The sequence below is a fragment of the Tamandua tetradactyla genome, chromosome 12, assembly GCF_023851605.1.
Source record: "Tamandua tetradactyla isolate mTamTet1 chromosome 12, mTamTet1.pri, whole genome shotgun sequence".
In the NCBI taxonomy this organism is placed as follows: Eukaryota; Metazoa; Chordata; class Mammalia; order Pilosa; family Myrmecophagidae; genus Tamandua; species Tamandua tetradactyla.
Genome location: NC_135338.1, coordinates 27,596,599 through 27,616,890, shown reverse-complemented (window position 1 = coordinate 27,616,890; position 20,292 = coordinate 27,596,599). Strand labels below are relative to the sequence as shown.

Here is a 20,292-nt window from a genome sequence, read left to right as displayed (position 1 = left end):
GGCTGTAACTCAGAAAGTTTCTTTATGGGGTGCAGTTTGGGATATGTGATTCTTAAAGGCACAGTAAATTTGGAGAAGCAACATTCTTTTTTTTTTTATTAATTAAAAAAAATTAACTAACACAACATTTAGAAATCATTCCATTCTACATATGCAATGAGTAATTCTTAATATCATCACATAGATGTATGATCATCATTTCTTAGTACATTTGCATCAATTTAGAAAAAGAAATAGCAAGACAACAGAAAAAGAAATAAAATGATAATAGGGAGAAAAAAATAAAAATAAAAAAAAATAAAAAAATAAAACTATAGCTCAGATGCAGCTTCATTCAGTGTTTTAACATAATTACATTACAATTAGGTAGTATTGTGCTGTCCATTTTTGAGTTTTTGTATCCAGTCCTGTTGCACAGTCTATATCCCTTCAGCTCCAATTACCCATTATCTTACCCTATTTCTAACTCCTGCTGGACTCTGTTACCAATGACATATTCCAAGTTTATTCTCTAATGTTGGTTCACATCAGTGGGACCATACAGTATTTGTCCTTTAGTTTTTGGCTAGTAGAAGCAACATTCTTTTTTTTTTTTTTTTTTTTTTTTAAAGGAAAGACAGAGAGAAGGAAGGAAGGATAGAAGGAAGGAAGGAAGGAAGAAAGGGAAACATTTTTAAACATTTTCTTGTTTTTATTGTATTCTGTTTCTCCGTTTTTGTTACATGGGCTGGGGCCGGGAATCGAACCGAGGTCCTCCGGCATAGCAGGCAAGCACTTTGCCCGCTGAGCCACCGCGGCCCGCCCAGAAGCAACATTCTTGAAGATGTTTTTTTCTATGTCTGATGAAGGAACCAAACCTCACCAACCTCTCTGTGTGCCAGAATCTCAGGCAACCAAATTCTAACTAAAACTCCCTTTCCCAGTTCTTCCTTTATCTGAATCCTTCCTTCCTACTAGGCCCAGTTTAAGTCCCAGCTCTTGTGGAAGCTTTTCTGGATAGATCTCAGAATTAATTCTCATTTTTTAATTATGGCACTCAGTACCTGAACCATTCAAGGAAAACTAAGATGTACAGTCTTATCCTTTTCCACAATTAAACTTGCAAAGGCCTCAGTTCCACGTAGAGGGCCCAGTTCATGCATAATAGGTTTCAAACACTTAAAAGCAATTGATGATAATCAATCCTAAGACTGACAATGTCATGGGTAAGTGGGTGTTGAAAAAAAAAAGGAGTATATATACACATATGTAAGTAGGATAACAGTGTAGGTAGTAGAAAGAGTATTAGATACGCAATGAAGAACCTGGGTTTGACTCCCACCTTTATCCTTTATTGGCTTTGACAAGTTTATTGCAAGGATGACAAAACAACATAATCTGGGAAAATGCTTTACACCTTGTCAACTGCCAAAAACGGTTAGCTGTTTTTGTCTATTGTTATCTGATATTTCCATGACCTCAAGAAATGGTTCAAATTATTTTTTCTCTTTAGAGCTGAGAAAGAGAAAGCACAGAAACAGGAGTTACAACCATAAAAACATGCAGAGAAAGAAAGCTCCAGAGATTACAGTTCCCATTATCTGCCTATAGTTACTGCCCTGCTGGACCACCACCTACTTAGTCCTCTGCCCTTCTACCAGGGAAGGGACAAGGTGCCAGGGACATTCGGTAACTACAACAGTGCCTGGTGTACTCCAGGACGTCTATAAATGTTGAATGATAAAAAAAATGAGTAATGAAAAGTCTGCATATACTACTTAGGACTAGAGAGCATTTTTCATGAGGACCCTTCCCCACCTGCATACCAAAAACTAATAAGAGTTTTAAAGGAACAAGGTGAGCAAGACTGAGGCCCCCAAGTGGGTGTGAACTTAAGGACAACAGCCTCAGCCTCTGGAGACACCTCAAAGTTAGCCATTAATATAATCTTAAAACCACTCTTCTAGTAAATGAAAAAACAAAGGGCAGAATTCAACTGCTTCAGATTAAAGCAGATTAAAGGGAAAATGAGAAAAAGAGAACTTCTCATTACTGCTAACAGGAGGGCATTCAGAAGAGAGGAAATAAATGGAATTATCAAAAGGTTGATGATTTTACTCAAAAGTTAAATCAGCCTCAATCTTCCCCTGCTTCAATAGAGACCTCAGGCTAGTCAGTGCTAGAGCTCTCTGTAAACTACCCATGCTGGATCAGAGAGGCTAAGTGACAATTAGCCAAGGCTGGTGTGCCAGTAAGAAACTGTTACGTACCCCAGAAAAGCCATGTTCTTTAATCCTCATTCAATAGTGCTGGCTGGGACTTTTTGATTAGGTGGTTTCCATGGAGATTTGCCTCCACCCATTCAAGGTGGGTTATTTACTACAGTCCTTTAAGAGGAAATCATTTTGGAGAAAGCTTCAGAGTCCACATAGCTGGTGACTTTCGGAAATGAAGAAAGAAAATGCCGCTGGGGAAGCCATCTGAAGAAACCGGTAGAGAAAGCTAACAGATGTCACTATGTGCCTTCCCAGTTAAGAGAGAAACTTGGAATGTCATCGGCCCCTTCCTTTGGAATTACGGTATCTTTATCTGTATGCCTTAGTTTAGACATTTCTATGGCCTTAGAACTGTAAACTTGCAACTTAATAAATTTCCTTTTTAAAAGCCATTCCATTTCTGGTACACTGCCTTCTGGCAGCTTAACAAACTAAAACAACTGTGAAGTCCTTCTTTTGCCCTTTCAGAAAGAGGCTAGAAGATAAGGCAGACAGTGGTCTGAGGCAGGACATGCTGGCTCTCTCCAAGCCAGAAGTCATTCAGCTGCCACCGCAAATACCATCAGGTTCCAGAGGGAAATAAAGGCTGAAAACAGGGTGTTGTATTCAGTCTGACAAAAACAAACTATTCTGGGACAGTGAAAACATTCTGCAACTCTTGGCTACCCTAGACAAAGTAGGTAGAAGAAGGGGCAAGGAAGAAGATTGGGAACACTAGATGTGCCCTCACACACACAGATGGCTTAGGAAGGTTCTTTTGTGATGGTGTATGGTGGAAGTTGGTACTGTAGTGCAGAATCCAGCATCTTGGGCACTGCCAACTATAGCTTAATAGACAGAATTGAGAAGTTTGCCAGCTCCCTTAATGCTTTCTGGTTCTCTGCCTATATACCTACTCTTATTAACCTTCACCTTCTCCAGGTTATATCAAGGATCTTGGATCAGGCCCATTCCAGCAGGGGTATGTCAAACTTTCAGCTCACTGTGTTCCAGCAGACATGTTTCTTGAAGATGATTGTATTATGATATAGCTTTTGCAGCGTGACTGTGTGATTGTGAAAATCTTGTCTCTGATGTTCCATTTATCTACAGTATGGACAGATGAGTAAAAAATATGGATAAGAAATAAACAAATAATAGGGGAAACAAAAGTTAAAATAAATTGAGTAGATTGAAATACTGGTAGTCAATGAGAAGGAAGGGTAAGGGGTATGGCATGTATGAGTTTTTTCTTTTTTATTTCTTTTTCTGGAGAGATGCAAGTGTTCAAACGAATGATCAGAGTGATGAATACCTAACTATGTGACGATATTGTGAGTCATTGATTGTAACCATGTTAAGAATGTTCGTACATTTGTTTGTTGTTTACAATAAAGATATTCAAAAAAAAAAAAACTTTTCAGCTCACTCAAAATTGGGACACCCTGCTCCATTTCTGACATAAAGTTATTTGTTTTTTTAAAAAAAACAAAAACACTTTTCCTCCCAATGACATCTCCCTTACTCTTCTCACCTTCTTTACTCCCAGAAATGAGACATCATTATGTTTGGAAGGTCAAGCCCTAGATTTACACTCCATAGATTTAGACTTCAAATTCAAGATCTGGGACTGTGTTGGAAACTTTAGTTTGATCTTATAAGCAAAGAAGACCATTAAATGCCACCATTTCTCCCACCAAGGGATGGATAAAGGATTAATCAGTTAGTTACTGGTTAACTTAGTTAACTAAGTGTTAACAAAGTGCTTTGGGCAATTCAGGGAAGAGATACTGACTGAAAAAAAAATTGGCACTATGGTAATCCCTTCCATTGGAATAGACTTTTATTGTTTATTCTGCTTAATCCTATTATTCACAATCTTTATTATTTCTCCAAAGCCAGGGTCTGCCATTACTGGTAACAGATTTTCTGAAGGCCAGGGAAAGAGGCCAGTTGAATCACAAAGTCTTTAAACTGCTTGACAGCAAGATACTGAAAATAATGGTGGGAAGAATGGGTTCCTTTGTTGGAAGCCTTCTACAGAAACCTAAGACACAGTTCTGCTGGAAGTTACAACAGTTCTCCACATACCTTAAAAATATCAAATGGCAGCAGTCCTCACCCCAACTTCTTCAATTATTCCATCCTGACCAAATTTGAGGAATCTTGGAATACAACTATATGCTCCAGATGCCAACTGGTTCTCCACCCTTCTTCCTTACCCAATCAATTAAGAACCTCCTACACCCTCCGGGCCCCATCCACAGAATTCGTGTCTGAGCTAAGACCTACATGAGACCGAGGTGTGTCAGACATGTTGAATTATATAAGGAGGGTTGTCAATAGGGTTGTCAATAGGGCTGGTTGGATTGAGGCAGAGGTGCTGATGGACAGGAAGTATGGCCTCTGATCACCTGTCCTGAGGCTGGAAGTCAGCCTCACTTGGCCAGTCACTTCATGTTCCTATGGGTAAATGGAATCCCTAACTGACAATCTTCTCATTTTCAATCTTCTCCCTCAATACCTAAAATTAACACCCTCCTCCAACTCTCTTTATTTTCCTCATTTAAACTCATTCAACCCTAATCCATTAACTGTTTTTTTTTTTTTTTTTAACTCTTTGATCCTGGGGAAACTCCAACACAGAGATTGTTTCTGTTCTTCTTCCCTCAAAAACTCTGACAACTCTGCTAGTAAAGGCACCTGCCTCCACCAGCAGCATCTCACCCTGTGAGTTCTTCCCCTAAACTGTGCTTTTGGAGAAGTTCAGCCCAAATCCCTAAATTCTCAGGCTAAGGCAAGACCTTTTTTTTCTTTTTGGCACAACCCCAGCTTACAAACACACTGAATCAAAGTGGAGGAGTCTTCTCATTCCCCTACCAGAGTAAGGGGCAAACTATTTTGGGGGATACAGTAAATGGGCCTTCCAAAGTTCCAACAGAAGTGACAAGGCAAGTTCCAAAGCAAGGTTCCAAGGTGAGCACAGCAGACACCAAACTAACTCTTTCCCTATCTTCCCTCCAGACTGCCCCCAATACACTGGCTGTGCCTGCTATTGGTGAGGTGCCACATAATCACGATAACAATGGTAATAAAAACAACATTTAATCTTTACCACAACCCTGGTGTGGTAAGGACGTTATCCCAATTTGGGAATATGAAAACAGAATTTGAGAAACTTATCCAAAATTACACAATATTTTGGCAGAACTAGGATTCAGAACAGCTTGCCTGACCCAAGAGACTACATTCCAAACCTTACCATGCTATTTTGTCTCCCTACTCGCTAATTCCTACTTCCCCTTCAGGTTACAACTTGGATTTCTTTCCCTCAGAGAAGCCTTCCCTAACCATTCCAGTCTGAGACAGGAGCCCTTCCTGTATGTATTCCAGTGCAGTGCGATGACGTCCCAATTGTAGCATATGTCACACCGAACTGTTATATTTTCAGAAGTTAGCATATTCCTGGTACTCAGCAGGAATTCAGCACATACTTGTGGAATAAATCAGAGTGCTAAATCATAAAGTCTGCATTCTTCCCAGTGCAGAGCACTGTACTTGGCTGTAGCTGCCATCACTCACAGGTTTACCTTGAAAACTGAATTCAACGTGGTAACTGTAGTTATGATCTGGTCTAGTACATGGTCCCCAGAAGGCCCTCCATGGCATTAGTCTTCTCTTTCTGTCCTCCTGCCCACCCTGTATCAACACACCCTTGCTGAACAAGTTAATGACACGCACAAAAAGATCAAACCCAGTTTTTCCAACATACATTTCCCAGCAACCCTATGTAGGGTTGTTAGGGTTTGGAACAAGTTTACAGGGTTTGTGTACCATGGTCTGCAGAGTAAAGAGCTCAGGTTCCCCAACGTTGCAACTCCAACTGAACTGTCCAATTTCTTCGAATCACAGATAGTCAAAATGTTAGGCACTGAAATCCTGCTCTCTGGAAAACCTCTGACATCCTCCTAGAAGAAAGGAACTCCTGCTAATTCAACTCAAATAATCTACCCAAAGCCTGCTGTTCCTTCTTCAGACCCTATTAATTTTAGTGGTATCTCACAGAGGTGACTTTGAACTAAATCTTAAAGGATGAAGGAAACTGCAGGGGAGAAGGGGAGGGAGAATTTCAGCCACAGGGAAGGACAGGATGTGAACAGGCTTCAAAGTCCTAATGATCAGGGAAAGGGTAGTAAAGGGTCCCTTCAGTCCTGACCTTCAGGGACGGAAGTGGAAAGAACTAACAGCAAAGGCAGTAAGTGAGGAAGGGACGCAAACCCATCCATCTGCACTTTTCCAGATCCTCTCTGATGTCAGGATATGTTTGAAAGACAACTTGGTTTTCACATACATTCTGACCTTCACTCCCCACAAGTAATGAAAGCCTGTCTTTTTCTACCTTCTCTTCAACTAAGGGGACCCACTGGGTTCCAAAGTCCTCACCCAGGCTGAAAGCTAGCACACTTCATGATTAACTCTCTAAGCAACCTGCCCAGTCCCACTCCATTCCCCTCAGAAGAGCCCCACCACCTGCATCCCTGAGGTAGGAAGAAACTTTCACATGTTTCCCAACTAAGGACCAAATGCTATGGGGAGGCACCACAGCCTATTACTGTTCACAGGGTCCTAGACTTAGTCCTATTTACCCTCACATACAACACAGGCATGGTCCTTCAGCATGATCCTTTTGTGGGGTGACCCCACTGATGGAGCACCTTCCCAAGGATGTACTCTGTGGCTCTCCCTGGATGAGCACTGGCCTGCTTATAGCAAAAGATTAATGTATAAAGGATGGATTCCTGCCTTCAAGAAGCTTATGTGCAAACTCATATTATACCAAGAACAAAGAACCAAAAAAGCTAAGTTTAAAAGATACACATATTAAGAGAAGAGCTCAGAGACTGAAGGAATCTATTGTTTGAAGCAGGGAAGGGGGTATAGAGCAGAGAGCCACACAGTCTACTGAAGTCACCAACTAACTTAATGGGTCACTAATCAGCAATTTTGAGAAAGCTTGCCTAGTTACCAAGGGGCTTTAGTGGAGGTGCATTGACTCAAAAAACCACTGGGGCCTTTGCTATCTGACTTCTAAAGTATGAAATCAACAACTATGCTAGGCTGGCGTTCAGCAAAGGGGCACTCAAATCTTTCCTCAGCAGTAGCCTTCAGGTATTTGCTTTTAAAAACTGCGGTAACTTGTCTCCAAAGTGGCCCCCAATGAACCATGCCTCCCAGTATTCGTGTCCTTGAATGGTCCCTTCCCAAACTGGCCCTGTCAACTTGCTTTAACTAATAGAATGTGGCAGAAGTGATGCTCTGCCAGTTCTGGGTTTAAGCCTCAAGAAAGCCTGGCAGCTTCTATGTGGGGGGCTCTTGGGAGCCAGGATACCACTTATGAAGGCTGGCTACCCTGCTAGTAAGGCTTGTGGAGAAGCCACAAGGAGGAGAGGCCCTGAGACTACTGAAAGGAGAACCAAGCCCCAGACATCTGACCTCGGGCAAGTCATTCCAAAGCCAACCTGCAATCATCTGAGCCATCCTAGCTGAGGAGCCAGACATGATGAGTGGAGAAGCCACTTTGGATGTTCCAGTTTCAGCAGACATCAGGAGAAGTAGACAAAACTTATTCCTGCCATACCCAGTGTGAACGCTTGATTCAAGAACCATGAGAAATAATAACTACTAAACTTGAAATAGTTTGTTACACAGCCATAGATAACTGAAACAGAAATAAAAGCTTCATACACCTGTAATTAAAGTCAACTGTTTGTAAAGAAGCTACAAAGGTTAGAACCTGGGGGTCAGGGGTGGGGAAAGGGAATAGAACACAAGGGAGTAGAAACAGTGCTGAACCAGGAATTGAAAGCTCCAGTCCTATACCTGGCTTTGCTGCTAGGCTGGGTAACCTTAGGTAAGACATGTTAATCTACTTCAGGCTCCCTCAGTTGTCTGCCTGTGCCAAATACAGAGCTGGTGTCCAAAAGGTTCTCTATGTATCTTTGGGAACTGTGACTCCACAAACTCCTATTCTGTCATCAACCTTGGTCATAATCTTATAAAAAGTCACTCACATCTTGAATGCTTTATCTGTGAAGTGAGAAGAATGATCTCTGACCACTTTCTAGGGGAGACCTGCAAGGATGGCCTTCCCACCCTTACAAAGTTAATTGTTGGTCAAAACATTTTCAATCATGGGAGATTTTTAAAAGTGCCCATCCTTGATATGAACCATAAGTTTGTGAGCTCAAAGAACTAGTGGCCCTTTTTAATAGGCAAAGAGACTAAGGAAAGAGCTGAAGAAAAGAGAGAAATAAATATATCTATGTATCCCAACAGCATTTGGCAGAGACACTATGCTTTTCTGTCTTTAGGTGAGGACGGTCCAATACCTGCCAATGGGGCACTCTGGGAAACAGAGATATCCAAGCTTTTCTCTCCCGTCTGTAACTGTACCCTGGTGTACCTAAGTGTTACAAACACTGACAGGTGGATCCTCATTCCCACCCACTCCTCACCTGGTGTGTAACAATTCCAATGACATTCTCTTCTGCCTCCCAACATTACCAGAGTTAACAAAGCCAAACTCTGTCAGGACTGAAGCCAGTGACAATAAACATACAGGTCTTGCCCTCTCCCAAGGAGTCACAAGTCTACTACATGTGAAGAACTGATAGTCAGGTCCTTTGTATTTCATAAAATGTCACTTGTTACTTAAAATAACAAAGGCTACTGCATAGTTATTTTATAACCCTGCTTGTACTGGACCATCACTTCCTTAAATATATTTCCTCCTAGGTTGAAATACCTAAAATACTTTTGTGAATTAAAAAGAAAAAGGCAAGCTTCACAAAGAAGAAACCTTGAAGAGAATCTATTTATCTTCCTTACACCACTTCCCAGAATTCTGAATGATTAAACAATTGTACTTTAAAAGACTTGGCTACTGGCAAAGCTAATGGTCAAAGTTAAAGGAAAAACATCCAATTCTGGTGAAGAAAATGAATCGAAGTAGAAAGAGGCTCTAAAAGAAGGAATGCTGTCTAATATAGCTAAGGAAGCTAGGAGGAGGCAAAAAGACTATCAAATAGAGAGAGGATAACAGACTTTTTAATTCTAATGTATTCTCCCAGGTATGTTTTGGAATCTTTTAAAATATAAGCCTTCAATCACATCACTGCACTGAGAAAGTGAGACGTCTTAAAAAGAGCAGATTCTTGGCATTCTTAAATTTAATACGTAACATTAAAATGACTCAAAAGTGAATAAAAAAATTCCTACCCGAGCAAATTTAAGACTGCCCAGCTCTAAAATGTCAACAAGACAGCTCCACTGAAGAGGATGGCTTACTGTGAGATTTACCTAGCTGACCTCCAGTACCAACATTTCAAAGGGGCATTACTGCTGTTTTCTATTTGTCTTCACCTATGAAATGCCAGCAGGTGGTATTTGAGAATTTAGAGACTTATGAATACCTCAAGAACTACTCTCCTTATGAACATCAGGGATCTAACTCTACCTAGCATGTATTGAATTGGATCAAATAGAATCCAAGAAGATAATGAAGGAACAAATAATGGCTTCCAACCCACGTCTGTCTGCATTAATTAGCTGCTTCATAAAAATCAGCAGTGTAGACTAGTATTAATTGGTGCTAGGATCTGATCTTCTATCTTGGAGTTACTTCTTTCTATGCCAGGCCATGTTCTAAGTACTTTACTATACTGTCTTATTCAATCCTCAGAACAATTTTATGAAATAGGAACTTATCATTCTCATTCTAGGAAAACACCAAAAGAAAGGTCAGGAAAGTTGTCCAAGGTGACACAGGTAGCCAGTAGTGGAGGTGGAATTTGAACCCAGGCAATATGACTCCGGAGTCAAAGCTTTTAATCATGACTACACTTCTCTAAAAAAACAAGGTGGAGAGTTGGGGCTAGATATAATATTGAGCTGTTCTATTGATCTAAAGGGCTCCCTGAAGTCACAGGTTTCTATTTTAAGAAGTGTATAAACTGAATCCCCTTCCCACCTGTCAAGAGATAGCTATCTGAAGATATCCTAGGGACAATCTTTTTTTTTTTTTTAAAGTTATACCACCCTAATCTTCAGTGAATTCAGATTTCTGTGCATGAGGTTGGCTTAAGATGTGGAAGTGAACAGGACTAGGAAGAAGTCAGCAGCCAGAGCACCCCTCATTCACACTACACCACAGAAGGAAGTTACCAAATGTTGCTGTCCTTCTGGACTTCAAAGCTAAATATGAGGTAGGCCAAGGTCATTCCTGATCTGACCACAGTTCAGGCAGGCATAGCAGCACAAGCCACCTGGAATGGGAGGCTGCTCATACCCTCAGCAGGCTAATGCTCATGAGGGATGATGCAGAAGGAAGGAAGTTTTTAGCAGGTAAGAGTTGGTGAAAAGAATCCACCTTCTGGAAACCTACCTAGAATAATCAAAGACTCTAAAAGTGCTAACTCTAAGTTTTTATTAGCACCTTGTGACCCCCTTTTGCAGAAAGTATTGAGCAGGTAAAAAGGATAATCACCAAGATGGCACATTAGGTCAGGAAGGTGGATTTTGTATTTTTAATGAGGGCTTTAACACAATCAAGACCAAGTGAGGCATTCAGTTTGGTGAACTCCTGGATTCTTTTGTTAGAAAGTTACTGTGCAAGGGTGGTACCATGTGTTTGCAATGTTCTAAACAAGGCACAATAATTAGTCTGCAGAGGGTAATTTCTCAACGTCTTTTCATGACACTAGGGTTCAACAAGCCCTATAATGACCCATCCAGCCTCCCACCACACTCTGAGTCTTTTTATAGTTACAGGTAATTATACCATGGAGAGATTACATCACTGTTGTTAGCAGCGTTTGCAGCTGACAGGAAGATGCTTTGCGGATGTTTTGGGAACTACATCCTCATTGAGCAAACAATTTGCTATGGTATCTATTGTTCCTTTCCAAGAATAGAACCACCTTGGCAAACCTTGTGCCTAAACTGTGAATCAAACAACCAAAGGCTTTTGTAGAGGAAAACAGAAACAACCACAGAGGGAAACACAGTGATAACCCAGGTGGAAAGAACACAGATGGGTGTCTTTCTTCTCTGTCAGGCTAATCCTCTAAAGGCTGGTATGAGTGCTTCAACAGGGAAGCACAAGAAATGGGTCTCAGAGAAGAACTGCCATTCGGCACGGGTAGCGTGGTTCCCAGCAAAGACCACAGGCAACAGAACCAGAGAGAGTGAGTACAAATCACAACTTCACCACCTACAACTGTCAGTCTCTCAGCAACTTATCTAGCCTCTCTGTCTCACTTTCAATGGTTAAAGACCATCAAGCTCAAAGGAGTTTTGAAGGTTTTAAAATGGGATGGTAACATGAAATCTGAGGTAGAAATGGTGTTCTATACTTGTCAGTTTCCTTCCTGTTCGCTCTTCTCAGCTCAGGGTATATTTCCTCTGACTCCAGGTGCTTTCAGAGATGGTGAGGTGAGTCAAGGCCACCTGCCAACATCTCTGTGCCATAGCAATGTTGGAGGCCAAAGCCATGACATCTCCCCAAAAGCCTGCTTCTCAATATTTTCCATTTTCAATGAAAACCAACAGCCTGGCTTTCCCACTCTGCCATGCAGAAATGCAAATGGCTGTTTTCTCTATTTTAAAATTACTATAGGTGCTTACATGGTGTTTAACATGGCCTAAAGTGTCATGGCCATAATTTAAGGAGAAAAAAATCAGAAACAAATAAAATAATGAGTTTTCTCAGTAACTATGGAAAGGGGGAGTAAGAGAACTAAAAGCTTTTTACATGGGTCAGTAAGCCAGGTTCAAATTATGCGAACGTGAGCTTTCTGGAAGGTAAACTGGATTCCTGAAGTAACCATTCCCTCAAATGGTCAAGTTTGACATCTCCTCTTAACTCCTTATCCTCAACCCGAACAATGACTTTGTATCTTAAATTTTGTTTGTTAAAGACAACAAGGATGTCATTTACATAAAGTCTCATACCCACTATGACTCAACAGATCACATACCAACTCTGTTATTATTTGGGAATTACCTCACGCATTTTTATGCCAAGTGCCCTCCAATCATTTTTATAAGTCTACACAACAGTGACCTAAACACTCTCAAGGATGTTGGTTTTTTGTTTTATAGGAAACACAAAAAGGTCAAGTGATTTGCCTAAGATCATAAAGGCAAAAGATCACAGGTAAAGGGAAGGAGCGGTGAAACCCAGAAAAGGTTATACATTTGGATTCTAATTTCACACTCAAGCCCAAGCAAGAGAGAAAGTTAAATAGCACACGCAGAGATTTTATTTTAAATTCTGCAGACACAACTTGTCTCCCACTTTGTGGTGTAACTGTGAAGAGTAAGAGGTGCTTCTTTTTGCCACTCCTAAAACAGGAACTTTTCAATAAGTCTCTCCAACTAAAGGATTGTTCGAGGGAACGCTAGATCCAGTGCCTAATATCTTCTCTGCTATAACTCCAAATCCCAGGCTGTGCATAAGAGAAACCAGTATGTAAAACTGAATCCCAAAGCATGACATATCTTCTTTATCCCAGAACTCTCAAACGTTTCTTCATACTTGATTCTTTACTTCTAAACCTGAGCAATTATGTCCAAGACTTAGGGGAGAGCTGTGTTATTATTTATGGCCAAAGACTTTGCAGACAAATATCCCTTCTCTCCACCCTCGTTGCCCACTTAACTATGCCCAGCAGGATTCTCACAATCGTGAAAATGCATATACACACAAGCATATTCAGGGTCGACTATAGCCCACTAGATAATAAGATTGGGTACTTTACGAGGCACCCCATTTAAAAACTGGGGATGCCTTTGCAATGGGTGTTTAGGATTAGCCACAGGAGTACACACAAAATGCAAGGAGGGGAATAAAGTCTTTCCTGAACTGAACTACCTTTTCTCAGCTTTAGCTTATCTGAATCTTGGTATCTAGGCAAATTTCCTTGGCAGGCTGCCCATGGCAGGCATGGCTATACAGGTGTGCTCTGGGTTTCAGGCCAAGGAGTGGGCACCTCCCTCCCCACCCCAGGAGCCTCTCCAGAAAGAAGGAAAACGCAGAACTTGGTACACTTGATCTAAGTTATGATGAAACCCCTTCCCATGACTGTACTCTGCTCTGGCCAATTTTATGTCTTACAAGTAATAGAAAAAACTTGGCAGGTGTGGAGTACAGGTGAGGAAGGATTCTTTGCAGATGAAGGAGAGGAAAGAAAACAACATGGTCAACTACAGAAAGATACATTTTTCCACACTGGAGAATAATAATCCCTTTATCAGCCAACCTGAAATCACTGATTCCTGATAAATGATTTCAGATCTTGGGTATAAAGTTGGGAAGGTGTGGGTAGTTGGAAAATGGGCTGGGGCATGAAAGGAAGCAGGGGTGGAGACAATATAAAGGCGGGTAGAGGTGGGAAGAATGGCTTAATGCAGTTAAAGAGTCTAAAGATTTTTCAGACACTGAAGGAAGATGACCTGCATCTAATATCACTGTGTAACAACTGGGGTAGTTCCCTAGAGGAGTCTTAGAAGAGGAAGCAGTGTGCCAGGACTGCGCCAGATCTGTGTCTTGCCCCCATCATTAGCTGGCCACAGACCTTAGGCAACTATACAACTTCTAAAGTCCATCCTGGCTCTGACTAGTCTTCTCTCCCTTCCTCCATTCTCTGACAGTCATTCTTTTCATGGATACTTATTAAGCATCTTTTGTTCTGACCTCAACAGTGGGGGTAGAGAAGTAGAGGTATCAAAACTTTTCTGTAAAGGGCCAAATATTTAAAGTCTCAGTATTTCAGGCTTTGCAGGCCCCACAGTCTTGGTTACAACTACTCAATTCTTGCCATGTAGCACAAAAGCAGTTACAAACAATAAAATGAGTATTCCTATGTTCCAATAAAACTTTATTTATGGACACTAAAATCTCAATTTAATATAATTTCATATGTCACAAAATATTCTTTTGATTTTTTTTCAACTATTCAAAAATATAAAAATCATTCTTATCTTGCAGGCCATACAAAAGCAGACAGCAGTTAGGATTTGGGCTAGGGTGATAGTTTTACAACCTCTACTATTGAGATAAAATGGTGAAAAAAGAATCCCAACACTCTAATTCTGGGACTATCACTTCTGAAGACCTCCTCTGCTTTGGAACGGCCTACGATATGAAGGCACTACTTCATTTTGTTCCACATCGGTGTAGTCAGGCCTTCTTTCCCTTTGGATCCTGACATATAATATCCACATTGTGGAGTCCAAACCATTAGTGTTCCCCCACTAATGGGGTTGTGTCAGGGGCTCCTTACATCCTGGGAAGCCTCAGGTTTATAAGAAAGGTTTGGGTGAAGAGACAGAATGAGGGGAAAGGGAGGTACAAGGAGAGAAGATCTGTGTGTGGATAGTGGAGAAGGCTGTGATGGAAAGAAAAACAGTAACTGTTTCTCCCAACAACTCAGAAAACCGCATCATTATCTATATGTGCAGGGTAAGTGGGTGGGTGGCAGTTGATAGAAAGTGAATCAAAGTGACAGCATTGAGCTAAGGGAATGCTATGAGTCACAAAATAACAATCCCCCCACCCTATTTCCCTTAAAACCCTAACTCTGAGATCCCCATCCATAGAACTCTGTCCACAGAAATTTCTAGATACATGTTTCCAATGAGGTTTGTTAGGGGCACCATTACTGTGAGCACATAAATGATACTGGGGATTACAGAGACAGAGGCAGTGTCGAGCATATTTCCCAAACATATCCTTTCAAGAGGATGCCAAATCTAAAGGACCACATGAAGAGAACCTAGAAGGGCCTTTAGAGTACTGCTAAAGGCAGTAAGGACCATACAAACTCAAAAAGGCTCACTGCTCTATTTCCAGCTCCTGCTAGGACCCCTTTAGCTCACCATCTTCAACCAAAAGGTTTGCAGAATTATCAAAGCATAAATTGAGGGAACTAGATGCGACCTTAAGATTTATTCAGGTCAAATTTTCATTTGGCAGATGGAGAAAAAGTCACAGAATGGTTAAATACCTTGCCGGACATCATAAAGTTTATAGTGTCAGTGACCAGGCACTGCTTTCACTAAATTACGATATTTTACCTATGCACTCATTCAGAGAAAAAGCACAGAAAGATGATTTTTTAAACTAACATTTATTTATTAAGTGCTTATTATGTTATCTCAATCTTCACCACCACCCTATGAGGTTGATACTATTATTATCCCATTTTGCAGCTGATGAAGCCAAGGCTTAGAGAAGTAAAGAGATTTGTTCAGGGTCAAAGTCAACAAAGAATAAGACTAGGCTCTGAACACAGTATGATTCTGTAGCCTGCACCCTTACTTGCACATCATGCTCTGAATCTTCTACATCAATACTGCCAAATGATGACTACAGCTGGAGGAAGAGGCTGAATAACACTCCCATACATCCCTCCACTGATTGGCTTGCCCCAGACAACTGGTTCCCTGCTATACCAAAGCACAAAACCCCCTACCTTTTGCTCTCCCTGCAGGAATGATGAGCAACTGCCTGACAAAGGGAGAATTTACCATGCAAGTGTTAGGTAGAAACGTGGTACTAAATCTTTTCTCTGCCCAAACAGAAGGCAGGTAGGGACTCACCTGAGGCAAGTCCATCTCCAAGTAGGGTGCTAAGGATCACCAGCAGAAGGAACACTCCATGTCCCACAGAGGCCACGGCAAATGCTGAGGTGCTCTTTGGTGCTATCCTGCCATGGCACATCTTTTATCCGTCCAAGTGTTTTTAAAAAAGAAAAATTTAAAAGCCAGAAGTAAAAATCGTAAGGTCAGCCAGTGAGTAGATTTACCTATAAAAAAAAACACAAACAAAAAAAAGAATAAGGAAATAAGTAAAGTGAAAACTTCACTCAGAAGTTAGTTAGAGGGAGGTACTTTGGTAAGAAAGTCATAATCATGTACAAAGTTGAAAGAATTCTAGCAACTGAATTCATGCTGCCTGGAGAAGGACAAGCTCTTAAGCAGCTTTTCAACTTCTCCCTGGAGAAATGCCAAGGTTACAGCACGCTGCCCTCCATGTTGGGGAGCCATATCCTTGCAATAGGATAAGGAAGACAAGCTCCTCTCACCTGGAGATCTGTCAGGCGCAGCAGAGCTTTCAGAAACTGTTCCAGCTCTGCCCAACTACCTTAGAGGCTCCAAAAGAGAACAGGAGAGAGGCAGCTGTTGACACAGAACTGCTACACCCAGTCGGGTTTTCCCTTTGCCACTTGGACTCAGAATATGTTCAACTAACTGAAAGGAAAAAAAAAAGAAAAAGAGAGAACACGTGTCTTAAAGGGAGAAATACACCGCCTAAAGAAGGAATGCAGCAGTGGGAGCCAATCGCTGCCCGCCCTCCTGGCCCCCTCCACGGGCCATCCTGCTAAACTGCCAAAGGTTGGAAGATCCCCTGAGGCTCTGACTCCACAGCTGTGAATCTCAAAAATGGACTAATTAACCTGGGCTCACCCTCACCCAACATATCCAAACCCTGAGAGGTCACTCTGTTGGCTGTTCAGACACTGATGGGAGGGTGGGAGGACAGGCTATAATTGTTAATTAGCCTATACACCCTTCCTAGTTCAAATAAATACTTCAAGAGTAGGAACCAGTATCTTTTAAAAATTCAGGCGTCAAGAATTTAAGGATTTTTTTTTCCTATGTGCCTTTAGAGAAGCTGCCGGGTTACTGACACATTACAATGTGGGCCTATTATATTTTATATTTTAGTTAATTTGATTTTATTTACCAGTTACTCATTTTTCAGAGTGTACAGCAGGTTTTCTAAATGATAAGATTACATGTCCTTTTTTTAAAATTCCATACACAGCCCTTCCCCATTAATAAAGTCTTATGTATACAGATATGGGAGCCTGCCATCTGCAACTTGAATAAAGAATGCCCCTGAGACTCTCCCAACAATATTAACCAGACCTGATTTTAATCCACGGCTGAAGCCTTGTTTCCCTCCTAAAGAGAGTCACAGCTAACAGCAATGTGAGCTGCCCCCACGGAAAGGAAGAGCAGCTATGAAGGTCTTCAATGAGCATTAGCCAGGGGTTGAAGAACAAACTCTAGTCATCAGGGTCGTCGTCCCCTTAACAGTTATGCCTGCAGCAGTCTTCTGTCCCAGCCATTACCCAGCCTTCCACTTGAACCTTTTAAGTTGTAGAACAGGGATGGTTCATGGGAAGGTCTTGGGGTGGGGTCTGTGAGTGATCAGAAACAGTACACAAAGTTGTGTGTATGTAAATGTGTGTCTGTTTATGTGACTAAGAAAGGCAGAGCCAGAATACCTAGATACACATCTGTTGCCTCCATTATGACCTTGTGGCCAAATTACATAATCTTGCTAAGCCTCAGTCTCCTCTTCTGTAAAACAGGGACCTGACAAGGCACTTGGCACAGTGCCTGGCACCAAGTCCTCAGTAAACACTGGCTGCTATTGCTGTAATTATTAATAAAACCTGAGCTGGCAGAGTCCTTGGAGAGCCTCAAGCTTCATATCTCATGTGACAGATGTCAAAACCAAGGTCCAAAGTGGTTAAAGGATATATCCAGGCCAACCAGTTAGTTAGTAACAGAGCTGACAATGGGCACCCTGGTGGCAACCAGTCTTATAGATTGAGCCACACCAGGTAATATTATCAGGCAGTCATCATTCCTTCAAGACAACAATGAGTAGTAGATCATTAGAATGACAACTGCTTATACCACAGCACAACAGGTACACAACAAATATTTAAGTAGTGAATGGATGAAGCTGGATCAGGGTGGTGCTTAGGTGTTGTGTGCAACAGATGAGGTATCCAAAACGACTCCTAGAGGAGTGATGCTAAGATGAGTCTTTATCGAAAAAGAAGGAAAAGGAGGAGATACCAAATATGCATAGCTCAGAACAATGGGAATACAGGACTCCTGCTCAGGTAGCTGCAGATGAAACTAGAGGCAAAGGGTTAAGGTGAGGAGTTTGCATTTAACCTGAAAACTGTGTAAAGCCTTCAAGAATTACAAACAGGGTTGTTAAAGACCAACTTGTAAGATCAACTTGGCAGGAATTTTAGAGGCTATGGGGGAGAAAGGAAGGAGAGTTATGATGACCAAGTAGTAAAGAATCTTAAATGCATTCTTTTATAATCAATGTAGAGCTCTTTGGAGGACAAATGGCAATATGTGTCAAAAATGCACATATTCTCTAGCTCACCATTCCTACTTCTGGAATCTGTCCTTGGAAATCACGTGTGCCATAATATATATGCAAGGATATGCACTGCATTATCTATAAATGGCAAAATATTGGTGTGCTGGCTTGAAAATATGTACCCCAGAAAAGCCACGTTTTAGTCCTGATTCAATCTTGTAGGAGCAGCCATCTCTTTGAACCCTGATTCAGTATTGTAAGGTGGAAACTTTTGACTAGATTATCTCCACAGAGATGTGGCGCTCCCAATTGTGGGTGTGACCTTTTGATTAGATGGAGACATGATTCCACCCATTCAGAGTGGGCCTTGATTAGTTTACTGGAATCTTTTAAAAAGGGAAAACACTTTGGAGAAACCTTAGAGCCACTGATAGAGAGAGATGAAAGTGAGAGAGCAGACAGAAACTTCAGAGCAGAGTTGACACAGATGCCAACACTTGAAGAACAGAGACATGGATGCCTGGAGATGCTTGGAGCCCAGCAGATATTATCATGAGATATAAAGCAAGCCAGAACCTGGAGAGAGCCAAGGGAAGCCAAGAGATGAAGGCCAGCCCTGGAGAAGCAAAGTGAGTTCCCCCACAGGAACAGAGGCTGAAAGCAATGGAGCCCTGGAACAAGGGACCAGCAGATGCCAGCCATGTGCCTTCCCAGCTGAGAGAGGTGTTCCAATAGCATCAGCTTTTCTTGAGTGAAATTAACCTCTTGCTGGGGCCTTAGTTTGGACATTTTCTAAGCACTAGTACTGTAAACTTATTAAATCCCCCCTTTTAAAAGCAGGAGTCACTGAAATAGCCAGAAACTGAAGAGAAGAAATCTCCGGCCCTGGCAAATTTTAAGTTAAGAGATGAAACCCAGAGTTTTGTCCTGAAGCAGCTAAGTGAATGCCCAAACCGCTTAGAGAGGAAACCACTGGCATCAGAAACTGGAAGCAATGGAATGAGGAACATGGACCAGCAGATGCCAGCCACGTGCCTTCCCAGATTACTCTTCCTTGCATCAAGGTATCTTTCTCTGGATGCCTTAGTTAGGATACAATTATGTCCTAAGTTAGAACTGTAAAACTTGTAATTTATTAAATTCCCTTTTTAAAAGCTATTTCACTTCTGGTATATTGCATTCTGGCAGCTTAATTCTAATACAATTGGCGTAACCTAAAAGTTCATCAAAAGGGGACTAGTTAAATGATACATAAGAAATTGGTAACAAAAGACTGCCTTTAGGAAGGAACAGAGTCAGGAAAGGAGGGAAACTCATCTGTCATTGCATGAAATCCCGTGTAATCTCCTTGACTTTTCTGTACCTCGTGCACATATTACTATTCAAACATACAGAAAAAAAGTTAGATTAATGTAGTAAAGCGTTCCCTGCAGACTGGCTATGTTCCCTCAACAAACTGACACTGAAATAAACTTCAAGAATATGATTGCTCTTCTGCCAAAAATACAATCACTTTTCAGCACAGGGGTCACCTCCTTGAGGAATTTTTTTCTAACACTTCCCACTAACACCACCCCAAGCAAAAGTGACCCCCAAAGCATGTTGGGCACCCTATTACCGAACCTATAACAAGTTACTATGTCAATTTATCTGTCTTGCCTTACTAGTATGACAGTTTCTTGAAGTCTAGGACTGAATTTTCAACAGCCAGCACAAGGAGCAAGTGTTTGCCAAACCCGTAACTTATAAATACTTTAGGGAGGAGAAGACATACATATACAAGCTTCTGGTTTTTTTGTTGGTTTGTTTGTTTTTTTAGAACTAGCTGGCTCTGCCCTAACTGCTTAAGCAACTATC

At 41.4% G+C, this 20,292-nt stretch overlaps 1 protein-coding gene across 5 annotated transcripts in view; it reads right to left on the bottom strand.

Moving 5' to 3' along the window:
• The window catches only part of SUSD6 (sushi domain containing 6), a 145,107-nt gene that overhangs the window by 51,679 nt on the left and 73,136 nt on the right, over positions 1-20,292 (bottom strand). For 3 of the 5 annotated variants that reach the window (XM_077122846.1, XM_077122843.1, XM_077122844.1), the window contains exon 2: positions 15,897-16,102. In XM_077122846.1, coding sequence (XP_076978961.1) covers positions 15,897-16,017 — 121 coding nt within the window. In that variant the 5' untranslated portion in view covers positions 16,018-16,102. Of the gene's footprint in view, positions 1-15,896; positions 16,103-16,381; positions 17,192-17,228; positions 18,496-20,292 lie in introns of those variants that run through there. The other 2 variants (XM_077122845.1, XM_077122842.1) reach the window with 2 other exon arrangements.